At 33.4% G+C, this 14,200-nt stretch overlaps 1 protein-coding gene across 5 annotated transcripts in view; it reads left to right on the forward strand.

Moving 5' to 3' along the window:
• Positions 1 to 14,200, forward strand: part of METTL15 (methyltransferase like 15) — a 222,282-nt gene that overhangs the window by 10,164 nt on the left and 197,918 nt on the right. Inside the window, exons 1-3 of one of the 5 annotated variants that reach the window (XM_009460129.4) lie at positions 3,670 to 3,708; positions 5,388 to 5,448; positions 7,036 to 7,195. The exons of 2 other annotated variants lie outside the window; for them this stretch is intronic. In XM_009460129.4, the coding sequence (XP_009458404.2) occupies positions 7,091 to 7,195 (105 nt within the window). In that variant the 5' untranslated portion in view covers positions 3,670 to 3,708; positions 5,388 to 5,448; positions 7,036 to 7,090. Of the gene's footprint in view, positions 1 to 3,669; positions 3,709 to 5,387; positions 5,449 to 7,035; positions 7,196 to 14,200 lie in introns of those variants that run through there. 2 more of the 5 variants (XM_063783954.1, XM_063783953.1) reach the window with 2 other exon arrangements.

Genomic DNA, 14,200 nt, shown 5'->3' on the forward strand with positions numbered 1-14,200 from the left:
ATAACTTTTTGTGAAAATGTATTATCCTAAGAACTTTTTTTTTTCTCCTGGAGATATTTTAGTCTGGGCTAATAGATTAACTTTTTATTCTTGATTTCTGAAAACTGGAGAAAAAAAAGTTTGGTTATTTTCTAAATAACTAAATTCTGCTTAGTTTAAGATGGTAGCAGTTTGGAGAGTATAGGAAACCTGATACTCTTGCCCCAGTAGTACTAATTTAGCTTGGTGCCTTGGGGCTTCTTTGAGTGTTATTATAAGGGTACAAGTACCCCACTAGTACAAGTAGCTGTGCAGTTTGGTCAATTAACTTTCCATGGTTGTGCCTCAGATTCCTTATCTGTAAAATAAGGAAAGAGAACCTGTCTCACTCCTGGTTACTGTAAGGATTAGATGAGTTAATATACATAAATTGTTTAGAATTATATCTTCCAAGTAGTTGAGCCCAATAAACATTAGCTGTTACTATGGGAATAGAAAGAGTCAAAGTTGTTAGCTAGATTAAAAAAGAAATTCAGGAGAAAAATGCAAGGGGAGAGCAAAGGTGGAACCAACCTGTCTGGAACTGAAAAAGTACTGTTTCCTCTTTCTGGAACTCTCCTCATCTTCATCCTTCAGGCCTGGAGTCAGGTTTTACCTTTTTATGGGAACTTTTCATGAGCCTCCACAGAAGACAGGTATCCCAATTACATATCATGTACTTTTCTTCATAGCAACTTAATAAGTCATAATTATAATTATGATGAGATTATTTGTTCAATATACACCTCTCTTAGTAGATTGCCCTCCATGAAGCCATGGACATATTTGTCTTGCTTACCATTATATCTCTAGTGCTTAGCACAAGGCCTGCCAGATGGTAGTTTTGTAATGATGTTTTAAGTGAATGAATAAAAGTCAAAGTAAACTAGAAGACAGATGTGAGGCACCAATAAGAGGAATGTCCCTTGGGTACTGAGGTAGCTTCTCTGGCTCAAGACTTTTATATAATTTCAGCGTCAGTATGGCAGGCCAGGTCTGATCAAGTAACTGATCTGAAAAAACAGATACAAAGGCTGAGAAAATAAGCTGGCACCTAAACGGAAGCACAATAGATTATGATGACAAATAGTTTAAATTTGCTAGGTTCAGTTTATAAATATTTCAAAGTAAGTTTTTACCTATTTTAAGTTATAATGTTTAGTATTTTTATAATTATTAGATTTTCTATAGTTATGGTACTAGCTTTGATAATTTTCTTTATTAAATGCATTATGCTCTGTACAATGGAATTTTCTTAAGATCAGTAGCAGTATTTTACTTGTTTTATTTAAAAATCTTTGCAATCTTTAATGGAGAGTAGACATCAAAGAGAAAAATACTAAAACTGTATGTTTGCTCTCTTTAAATATTGGAGGCTGATGACGGGAGTTTATTTTGTTTGACTCCAAATTGTTAAAGAGAAACTTTTCTAAGGGATAGGACCAATGGCATAGCACCTAGAGGGAGATATCTTTTTAAATTTTTTTTGAGACGGAGTCTCACTCTGTCGCCCAGGCTGGAGTGCAGTGGGGCGATCTTGGCTCACTGCAAGCTCTGCCTCTTGAGTTCACACCATTCTCCTGCCTCAGCCTCCTGAGTAGCTGGAACTACAGGCGCCTGCCACCACATCCGGCTAATTTTTTTGTATTTTTAGTAGAGACAGGGTTTCACCGTGTTAGCCAGGATGGTCTCCATCTCCTGACCTCGTGATCTGCCCGCCTCAGCCTCCCAAAGTGCTGGGATTACAGGTGTGAGCCACTGTGCCCGGCCTTTTTTTTTTTTTCTTCTTAAGAAAAAACTTAACATTTCATATAAGATGGACTGTTGATGTTGTGTTTTCCCTCTGTTATTTTTTAAAATACAGGTTTCTTTGAAGCAAATTTTATTTTACATTGCATTCTTCCTTTGTTTGGAGAATGTTCTAAAAAATGTAGCACATTAAGTGGCCTTTGTATTAAAATATCTTCTGAAATGTGACACTGCCAGTGCTGTTCTGGTAAAGGTTTAACACCTGGCTCTCTGGGGGTAAGGGGTGGTATGTGAATTAAAAAAAAACAAAAAAAAAATCCTGATTTTAGTATTTGCAAATTTCCATGGGGTATGTTCCTGATGTCATGGAATGTAGATTTAGTCTCTGCCTATTTCTTCAACTTCTGTTTCCCTCTTCTTGAATTTTGTATCAATCACGATGCAGTTTTCCATACACTTTGTAGTATTTGATGCTTCTGTGCCCTTATACTTGCCCTTTTCCCTGTGACTTGTTGGTCTGAGAACATCTTGTTCATATTTCAGTATCTGGGTTTGTCACCTTATCCTTCTTAAAGTTTCTCTGCAAAGTTATTCACTCTTTCTTCTCTTGACTGCTTCAGAACCTTGTCCTTTTTTTCTCCTTTTTTCTTTTTTTAAATTTTAATGAGTACATAGCAGGTGTATGTATTTATAGGGCACATGAGATGTCTCAACACAGGCATTCAATGTGTGACAGTCACGTCAGGGTAAATGGGTCATCTATCATCTCAAGCATTTATCATTTCTTTGTGCTCTGAACATTCCAATTATATTATTTTAGTTATTTTAAAATGTACAATAAATTATTGTTGACTGTTACCCTGTTGTGCTTTTAAATAATCTTATTCATTCTACCTAACTATATTGAACCTTGTCCTTTTTAAAATTATGGAGTGTATTACATTGTATTATAATTATTTCTTCATTGTTATTGATTGGAAACTTATTAAGAATAAAGACAATGTCTTTTTCTTCTTTGGTTCCCCAGCACCAGTATAGTGCTTGACTCTTAGTGGGAGGGCAATAAATATTTAACTGTAGTTGAACTGATGATTTATTAGTGTTATCAGTTGATTTAACTTAATTGGCTTTTTAATTTATGCACTGGGACCTGAGGAGAGTGCTGTCTTTGGGCCCTGTGCTATACAAAAATTTGTTGCTTCATTTGTGTAATAGATTTAGAAAGAAGAAATTTTGACACTTCTAATACATCTTAAAAGGGTTTCAAAATATTCTTAACCTGAACTTTCCAACATAGCTATTAATGGTTTATAACAGAACTTGAGAATGACAACATGTTATTAATATTATAATACACATTTTAGAAGCAAATTATCTTTTTGAAGAAAACAATTTATTTTTCATATTTATGGTTTTTAGAAATAGACAATTGTTTTATGATATCTTAAGCAAAATGAATATTGTTGCTTTATTTTACTGTTGAAGGTTCTATATTGAAGATTTTTTCTATGAAAACTTTTAAAGCATATCTTTGATATGTGTTTAAAAGTCTCATTAGTATTGGATTTTATGATTAGCTTTATGTTTATTATATGCGATATTTTAAGAGTGGCATGTTTATCTGTTATTTGGGGTAAATGTAGCATTTATAGGTAACTCGCACTGCCTGGCAATGTGATGAATATTTTGCATGCTGTTGTTAAGGTATTTAAAATCTTTAGGGAGTCAAAGTAAATGCAGAACTACTAGACAACAATTAAATGTTGAATTCTTATATTTGATCATTTAATAAATAATTTGTATATAATATTTTTAGTTAATAAAAGTTATAGTTTATTAAAACTCTAATGTGTATTAACTCCATCTTACTCAAAGTATCAAGTTTAGAAATTCCTCTTACAGAGTCTTGGTGTGAGGAGTGTGGGAATATGAATCCTACAGGTAAGTTTAACATTTTTTTTAAATGAGAATGTTTATGGATTATATTTTTTATAAAATGCTTTGTTCATATCATGTTATAAAATGTGAAAAACTAATGCAGAAATGAGTTTTCTTGGTTATCTCTTCAAATCCTAGTATATAGATGTGTGTATATATGTGTGTGTGTGTGTGTGTGTGTGTGTGTGTGTGTATATATATATATAGTCTTTTAGGTAAATGAGGTAGTTATGCCTAAAGTGTTACTTAATCTCTTTAACAGTTTTTTAGAGTTTTAGAAGTAAACATTATTTATAACTAAAATGAAAATAACATATTTTTTCATGCTTATTTTTTCCATAATGACGGGTTACCATTTAAAATATTGTTTTTATATATATATGTATATAGGTGTGTATATATACATTTATGTATACATATAAGTAACTGTATAATTAGGTTTTCATATTCAAATCTAATAATTACAGTGTATATTGAATGTATAACTTTTTTTTAAAATTTGGCATTCATGAAAATATGCTTGTTTTTCTACCACTGAATTAATGCATTTTTATCACTATATAATTCTCTTTATTTGAATTGTGAAGCAAATTATTACTAGGACATCAAATAATTAAGACCAACAACTTATTCAATTATTTTTCCTATCCAGTGGCTTTAAATTATCTTTTTTCTAGTTGGTCTTTCTCATGGTCCCAAACTAATTCTTTGCTACTAAAATATAAGAAGATAAAAAAAATCAAGCTTCCAAGGTAATTAGAAATTAGTTTTTAAAATTAACCAAAAAATTATGGTTTCATAGTTGATAAAAATGTTACACTCTTATGTTTAAAAATCAGACGTATGTACTGAATCCAAATTTTAAATTTGCTTAAGAGCCATTCTTCTGGTTCAGGAAATAGACATGACCCAGGCAGAAAACAGGTTCATTGTATATGAGAAGCTCATAGAAAGAAAAGGGAGAAACGAGTGAGGTTTTTCTGTTCCTAAAGCACATACACACGAGTCATCCTCAGTACTTGTTACTCTCTAGGTCAGCATTAGTCCCTGATCAATAGTCTAATCATAGTTACTGCAAGAGTCTAGGCTTAGTGGCTCTGTCTTTTCCCATTGTTCCCCTAAGTTGCATGTTGTTTTATGAAGAGTGGTAGAAGTGTACCTTGACCTTGTGATTCTCATAACATTTTATTTTACTCTTCTTCCACTGCCTTCTCCTCATGTAACAAACTACTGAGCTGAGGTGTAAGTAGCATACGTAAAATGTTATTTTACAGTAAACCAAGTTGCAAGGCCTTATGGTGACTCATCTTATAATGTTCTGTAAACTCTCTTTTTTCCTTTGTGGTCAGTTGCTAGTAGTTGTTCCCTTTGGGTGAAACAAATATCATTTACCAGGAGGTAATATGCATTTAAATATTTTATTTTTCTTGGTGAATATTGCTTTAGAAAGTATGTGCATTTTTTATAGCTACTTATTTTCTCTCTGTTGGTCTGTATAAACTATTTCCTTTGTTCTTCAGTGTTTGAGATGTCATTTTATCAAATTACATGCTAATTTAGGCATATATTTTTTATCTTTGTCCTATTTGGCCTGTGTCATCTGTAATAGGTTTCTATATAATTAAATTTCAAGATAAAACTGAAATCTTTCTTTTGTTACATATATTTTTCTTTCTGGCAAGCAAAAGAAGTAAACTGTGGATATTTAATATATTCATAAAGATGGAGAATTTCCCACTTGAGGCGAGTATACACTGGGAAGAAGATTATTAATAATAACAACATAGAGTTGTATAAGATTTTACTGTTTATGAAGCACTTTTATATATTATTGACTGTGCTTTTCATTAATACTAATTTCAGTAGTGTTTTGTGCAAAGTATCATGTCAGATATGGAAAGAAGGACAGGAAATGTCTCTAATGCATATGTTTTACTGGAACCATATAGTAATAAATGACATTTTTTGGACTTGAATGCTTCTAGCTAATAATCAGGTTATACAGTGTGCTTTTTTCCCTCAAACCTAAGTGTTCTTACGTTCTAGAGGACACCCTAGAAGATCTTCAGAGCTTGTTATCAGGCCCCTTAATCCCTTAGGACAGCTATTTGGCCTAACGTTACTAGAGAATAGATCACTAGCCCCCTGAGCACTTGTGACTATGCCCAAGCTCAGTCATTTGGAGCACGTTATGCTGTTCTTGTCTTCATAACCCTCTGCAGAGGAGTGCAGACACATCTAATTGGCTAGCTCACTGAATTTTTCAGAGCTTGATCTCAGATTGATCTCTCACTCGTGCAAGGAAACCTTATATTTATAATGACAGTATCAGAAGATAAATTGCTCAAAGAAAGATATGGGATAAGCCAACTAGAGCCATTAAGTGACTGAGGCTTAGAAATGAGGGTGGAGAGAAACTGTGGTGTTGAGGGAAATAAAAAACTGTAAGAGGATGACTTGAAGAAACGGAGTGTTAATACTAAAAAGGAAAGCAAAAACTCCATGAATTTCTGTCCTCTCTGTACGTTTTCCCTGCTTTCTCTAGCACCGAGGTACCATTAGTCTCTTCTCTATGGCTTTAATATTACTCTTAACTTTGTAGCAGAAATATGAAAGAATTAAAATTGACCTCAGTTTTATACCTCCTTATTTTAAATGACCTATATAATGGTTATATGAATACTTTAATTTTTCTACCGGTATAGAATATCATCGCCAAGACAGTTTCTTCTTTGAGCAATACATATGAAACCAACATTTTTTAGTAGAAAAACTTGATTTTTCTCCAATTTAAAATTGCCGAAATAGTGAACTACTTTTATGAATGAAATTGTAAGTAATTTCTCTTGCTAGGGCCTGTTTTAGAAGTTAAATACAGACAGATTTTTCAGAAAATTGAGATAACTGTGAGAGAGGAATGTTGTATAATGTTTTCTTGTTTTTGTACTTATTTTTGTAATATCATGTTAGTAATAGAAACCATCCAGATTTTTCTAAAGTTATTAAGCTTTCCCCTGAGGAGTTTAAAGGCATGATTGATAGCATATAAAATAAATACTTTTATTTCAAGATTTCTTCAGAGTAGGTATTAAAATTTCTTTGAGCAATTTATATCAGGGATATGTCAGTTTTGTTTAAGGTAAGTATGCCTTCTGAAAGCCAGGAGTAAGTTGTGTAGGGTCAAATTCTCCATTTCCTGTGAAATCTGTGTATAGATTGACACTATTCTGGTTTGATTGTGCTGATGATATTATATCTGAGTCCTATGCAATTGGATAAACGAGTATCCATCCAAAACTCTGAAATTTTGTTTCATTTTTTTTATTTCAGAGTATTCTATTCTGAATTTTGGAACCAAGCTAGCTGATTTTACACATTTGATTTTATGATTACATATGGAAAAAAATCAAAACCACAATGTTACAGGTCTCACACCTTTCACTGTACTTCTGTAATAAAGGGAATTAGAATAATTTATTGGTTAAATAAGGTAACTATAAACCAATTTTTAACAAATTTGATTTTGAGTTATGATGATTGCGTATTCCAGGTACAACTTAAATTGCTGTAACTGTTTTGTTAAGTTCTTTTTTGGATAAAAAATCTTCTAAAATCTTATTTTTCTGAAATGTAAACTTACCTTATAGTATATGCATCTTAATTAAACTGTTCTTGATCGACTTAAGGTAGTAATTTTGAATATTTTTTGTTTCCGTATTCTACGCATCAGTGGAATTCTAAGTGACTTAATTCCTTATTTCTCCAAATCCACACATGGCTATGTATTTTTGGGTGCCTTTATTTCTTTTCAGCTAGTGCTTATATCTTAGTATGCTCACTCCAGCAATTGAATCTTCTTGACGAAATTTTCCAGTACATTTAATCTAAGCAAATTGGTGGGATTTTCTTGGTGAAAGTAGGTAGCACATTAAATCAGAAAACCTAGAGTACACATCCCACAGATATACACATGGCTGACTCTCTCACTCTGGTTGTTACTCAGATGTTACCTTTTCAGGGATGCCTTCCCTGGCCACCCTGTCTGAAATTTCAACTACCATCTTCAAATGTTTGGTATCCTCCTTCCTTGCTTGTTTGTTTGTTTTTTCCTTAGCACTTAACAGTGATATGCTATATATACCATTCTCTTTTTCTTCTTAACTGTCTGCCACTTCCTCCCCCAACTCCCTTCTCTACCGCCTTCCTCCATGGCACACTAGCTTGAAAGGTGGGATTTTTGTATGACTTTTACCACTGTATCCTCAGTGCTAAGAGCATTTGATATGTAGAAGATACCCCATAAATATTTGTTGAAATAATTATTGAATGGAGGAATGAAAAGAAAGGTCCTACAGAGAGAGACATTGAGGAGATAGATGTGGCAATGATTGGGTGAAGAGAGGCAAGGATAGGGAGAAATTAAAAAATGGCAGTGAGGTGTTATATCTGAGTTTTAGTGTGAAAATTAGACCATTCTCTCATTTATTCAGAAGATGTCTATTAAGTTTCTACTGTATATCAGGTGCAATGCACTTAGTACTGGATATGCAATATAGAACAAAATTAGACATGGTCTTAGCCCTTAAGGAGCTTACAATTTAGTGGTTGAAATGGGCATTTATCAAGTAATTATTCAAGTGAATATGAAATTTCCACTGCCATGAAAGAGAGTATATAGTGCTCTTAGATCTCCGAACAGGAGGATTTAAAGTGGTAAGATTTTCTTGAGTGGGAAGTAATCATAAGGACAAAGAATCTAGACAATTAAATAGGTTAAGAGGAGGGTAAAGAACATTTCAAAGAGGAAAGGGAACATGTACAAAAGTTCTGTGCTGGGAGGGAGCTTGGTAAGAATGAAAGATTGTAAGCAAGCCACTGAGTGAGTGTGCTGAAAATGCAAAGAGGGAGATGGTGCAAGATGAGGCTGGAGAGGCAGGTGGAGGTGAGAGATGATTAAGTCTGCTTTTTAAAAAGATAATTCTTTCTACACTGTGGAGGATGGATTGGTCCAGATTACTTATGAGGCTTTTGTCCAGACAAAAGATAATGAGTGGTAATAGTTGAGACATTGGAGAAGAATGGGCAGATTTGAGGGAGATTTAAGAGGTAAAAAGCATAGGACAAAGCTGACATTTATTAAATACTGTGTGAGTTCAGGCTGCTAGAACGACTAGGTTGCTTAAAAAAAAATGGACATTTATTTCTCACAATTCTGGAGAAGGGAAGTCTGAGATCAAGGTGCCCACAGATCCAGTATCTATTGAGGACCTAGGACTTGAAGAAAAAGATTGTTTTCTGGCGCCATGAAGCTGGAGTGAAAGGTAAATTGTTTATGATACTTTCAATACTTGGGCTATTTTCTTAATATTTATTCTTAACTTTTTCCTTGCTATTGTTAATCATATTTAAGTTCCAAAACACCCACTTGCTGATCCACTGTATACACATTATTTTATTTCATTTAGAAACTTGTATCTGTAAAGTGACTTTAATTTATTTGAAAGAAGCATTTTATTGCTATTTTATGTAGAATAAGCATTACCACATAGAACCAATTAATACTGTTATAACTATTAATCTATATAAAATTATATAAATTTTTCTGTGTAAAAATTTTATGTAAACTTTTATTTACATGAAAGTATACCAAAGAAATCACCCCGACAGTTAAAAGTTTGCCAGCTTAGTAACCATGACATTATTCATCTTTGGTACATTATTTGAAATTTGCTGTTTCTTTTCATGTGTTTATAGCTACATTGCCTTGGACTAATATTCAACCTATTAGTTGACTTACCACCATTCAGAGACTGGTAAATTAAGTGTCAGGCAACACCCACTTGAGTCTGAATGTGATTTCTTACTTGTATCTTTTCATAGCTATTTTATGAATTATAATGCCTAATAGAAAAGAAGGAAGGATTTTCTTGCATGTAAATTTCCATTGAATGCTCTGTGGGCATTTTCATATGGCAACCGTTTTAGCCAAGATAGAAACTTTGTTTCCCTATTTATGTATTAATGGTGTTTTATAGGTTGGGTAAAAAATAAATTAAGGATAGAAAAAAAATTAACCAGAAATAACAGTATAATCTCTAGATTAATGCATGTTGCTGTTAGGTACTATATACTACATTCATATTCTATAAGAATGTTTAAAATAATCATATAAATAATAATTTAGCTTTAATCAATATAATGCTAGAAATTGAAAATAGAGTTTGTATGAGAAAGACATTCAGGGAGTACAGTTTTGTAAATGTGTTATTTGCTGAAAATCAACATTATGTATGTATGTTATATACATTTATTTTCAAGCTTCTTAAAAATTGGACATGTTGTAGTTTCTATAGTTTTTCCTCAAAATAATTTCAATGCTAGTGATAGAAACTTAAATTTTTTACAATGGACATTTAATATGAATCTTTCGCTGTGGTTTTATTTTGCAATGTTTTGCGTAAAAGTTGAAAAGTGAGCGGAAACTATGCAATCACTCTTTTTCCCTTTGTTGAATTCAGGGATATGGGATTTGCTGTAAAAGTGTGAGTAGGGAAACTAAATTCTATAAAATGAATTTTATGATCATTCAGATTTAGTACTTAAGACTTTATTATTTAATTAGTCTTAGGTGATTTGGGATATTCTGACCATCAACTAAATTTTTTAGTCTAATCTAAAGTGGTACTAATGGTGTTTTAGGAGAGTACAAATACATTAAATTCACTATACTGTATAAATTAGCCTTCGATGGTTTTACTCTTTGTTAGGTTAATTTATTCTAATGACTCAGACTGGGGGATCCTTTTATTTTTTATTTTTTTAATTTCTAACTTTTTTGTTTACATGGGCCTTTTGTTGCTGGATTTCTCAACTTGTCCTCATAGGACATAATGGAGAAAGTCCTCATAGGACATGATGGAGAAAGAAACATGTTCTAATAACATATTCTCAAGGTTAGCTTACAAAGGTATTCCTCTGTCAAACACTTGAGGAATCTTTTAGATGCTATTCACTTACACAGCAACTCAGTAGACTAGGTCAACATGTCTATGAATAAGTGGTTATCTTGAATATTTGAAATTGTTTAGATTTCCCCCAATTTTCTTAACATTTTATATAGTGATTTTGTGACATTGCAGAAGAAAAACACACTCATACTTTGACATTGGTGTTTGTACTTTTTCTTAAATATAAAACTTGGGAAAAAATCTTCAAATCATATAAAATTACTTTTTTTTTTTTTTTTTTTTCTTTTGAGACGGAGTCTTGCTCTCTTGCCTAGGCTGGAGTGCAGTGGCACGATCTTGGCTCACTGCAACCTCCTCCTCCCAGGTTCAAGAGATTCTCCCTCCTTAGTCTCCCGAGTAGCTGGGACTACAGGTGTGCAGCTCTACGCCTGGCTGATTTTTATATTTTTAGTAGAGATGGGATTTCACCGTGTTGGCCAGGCTAATCTTGAACTCCTGACCTCAAGTGGTCTGTCCGTCTGTGCTTCCCAAAGTGCTGGGATTACAGGTGTGAGTCACTGCGCTCAGCCCCTTATAATTAGTTTTTAAATATGCTATAAAAGAACTTTAAAAAGTTGAATTCAATAAACATGTATTAATTTTTTTATGTATTTTGCATTGTGTTGGGGGATCTGGGGATTGCTAAAATAGTGAGTGAATAAGTGTGGAGGGGATAAACTATGCCCAGAAGATTTATCTTATAATTAAAGGCTTATTTTGTGGAATACCAGTATTAAGAAGACACTGAATACAATTTGATCACCTAAATCTGTAATTGATGGAGAAAAAGCTAGGGTACACAATTCATGGGGAAAAGAGAAGAGGGCTTTCATTTAAAGATCATACCAGGCTTGGCATGGTGGCTCACGCATATAATCCCAGCCCTTTGAGAGGCTGTAATTGGAGGATCGCTTGAGCTCAGGAGTTCGCGATTAGCCTGGGCAAGGTGGTGAGACCCCCATCTCTACAAAACAAAAAAAATAATGCTGTATGTGGTGGTGTACACTTGCAGTCCCAGTTATTCGAGAGGCTGAGGTTGGAGGATCACACGAGCCCTGGAGGTCAAGGCTGCAGTAAGCCGTGATCACACCACTGCACTCCAGCCTGGGTGACAGAGTGAGACCTGGTCTCAAAAAACCAACAAAAACCAACACACCTTCTTGGCAGCCTTCCGTAAGGTGATATGTGTGAGGATGGATTTAAATATCAGGGTTTATAATCCAATAGGTAGGATAGTTTGTATGCACATAACCATAATAGTCATACTATTTGAAAAAATAAGTGTTATAAGAAAGGCATACTGTTCAAATTAGAGAAGGGAAAACACAAGCAGATGTATACATGTGAGGACTGGATCTTTAAAGAACAGAATATTTCAAATTTCAGTTAGAATACGTTGAGCTGATGGAAAGGTCTAGCAACTGACTGAGAGAGGTGAAGGTCACTGGATTTGAGGTGTACGTATTGTCAAAGTATGAGACATTGTGTCAGTCTACATGCGCAGATGTTGCATTCACGGTTATTCTGTTTATAAGTACAAACACTTGACCACTTAAATATGACATATGGCATTGCTAAATATGACTTGATTTTCTGAAGTAGAGAGCTATTCTTGGTTAAGTTTCTTTTGATTTATGCAATAGTTACATTTCTAGAAAATTCAGTGTATATTAATTAAATCCTTATAAAAAGTACTGTGTGATATGAAAAATGACATTTTGTTTTAGGCTTGGATAATTGTTGCTGCCCCCTCTCCTTCATGAATAGACACTGTAAGTCATGGAGAACTTGGATCAGTTTATTTTGTAGCATGTGCTGTGCATTTGTGCATTGCAGGATATCCACCATTCCTGTAGCTCACCCATTAAGTGCTAGTGGCATCCTCCCATTTTTTTTTTTAAATTACAGTCTAAACACATTTTCAGAATGCCCCCATTGAGCATTTCTAGGTTAGAGGAAAGAAGGCACAGAGCAATATGTCGATTAGACCCAAGGAGAAAGCTTCTATTTTGCACAGTGACCAATACGATAGAGATGTGAAGCAGGGAATCACCTGGCAACAGAATTTCAAGTACGTTCCTGAAATAAAATTGCCGTGAGGCAAGGTGGTAAAGTTTTCTTACCATCTCAACCTCCTGTCCACATTTAGCTTCTTTCCTCACACCATCTCTAGCCCAGGTTTACCTGGTAGCCTGGTTATGTTAACACCGGTGGCCCCAGTGAGAATTCTTGACTGGTTTTGGTAAAGTATATAATTTCAGCATACTTTCTAACTAAATTAGCATTTTTCTTCCTTTCTACTATACTTCCAAGCATTTTTTTTTTTTTTTTTTTGCCATTTGAAGGCAGTCACAAAAGATGCCTGATATTTCTCATGTAAATGTTTATTTCTCTTATTTTTTTCTTGCTGTTAGGTAAATGTGTTGCATAAAATGTAATCTTTGTATTTCTGTTTGATTGTGAACATATCCAAATGCACTGAAATGCATTGGAATCAGTGAAGATGATCATTGCAGTTTTATCTTTTGTTCAAATTGATAAACTTTTAATAGAGCCACCTTTGGCCAACTTTAACAGTTTTTGTTGTCTTGGAAGAATCGTCTCATATGCAGCAGATTACTTCTAATGATCCTGATAAATCGGAAGTATTACTTTCAAAAGATTAATGTTATAAAGTCTAGCCTTGTTGAGCTATTTAGTTGTTGTACTTGTTCTAAATTTGGTGACCTTTGTAATGTGGAACAGTATTCTTCATTTTAAATAAAATTTAGAGTGATTAAAAAAATGATTATTTACCTGGGGCATTAAACCAAGTCTGATGAGGTATTTAGCTTCATTTGTGATGTAAAACCCATAGTGAAGATTAGAAGTAGTTCCTGAAGTATGCATACCTTGTGAAATATATTTCTAGTTTCAATATCTTTCCTAGGGGAAATGCCCATGCTATGGAAATCACTATGATTAGCATTAATTGTTATGCTTCTTGGGTCTCCTTGCAAAGAAGCCAGACTTGTAAAAACGAACCTCTTTTTTTGCCCTGTAAAGGTCATAGCAACAGACATTGTCTTAAAATGGAATAGTATAATGGTCTCTTGACTGATTTAAATGGTAATATGTAATAATATACAATTATATTGTATGGGTGATATGGGTGGTATCTTTCATTAAGTTACATTTCTTTCATATTAAAATATATATAATTTTATGTGAGAAAAATTGAATATTTCATAAAATCCAATTTGTTCTTGTCCCTTAACCTTACCTTTAATATATTACTTATTCTGTGTTTTAAACTGATTGAAAATAATTTCTTGTCTCTCTCTGTTTTTATCATAATCTTGAAAATGAATCAGTTAAATCAATTAATTAATTTCAGCTGCTTTTAAGTTTGTCTTGTGGAGGGTTTCTTCCATGAGATTTTCATAAACTATAACTGAGTTTATATTTACCCTACAGTGAATTTTTAAATTATCCTTTGAAAATTCACA

This window comes from Pan troglodytes, chromosome 9 (assembly GCF_028858775.2).
Source record: "Pan troglodytes isolate AG18354 chromosome 9, NHGRI_mPanTro3-v2.0_pri, whole genome shotgun sequence".
NCBI classification, from domain to species: domain Eukaryota; kingdom Metazoa; phylum Chordata; class Mammalia; order Primates; family Hominidae; genus Pan; species Pan troglodytes.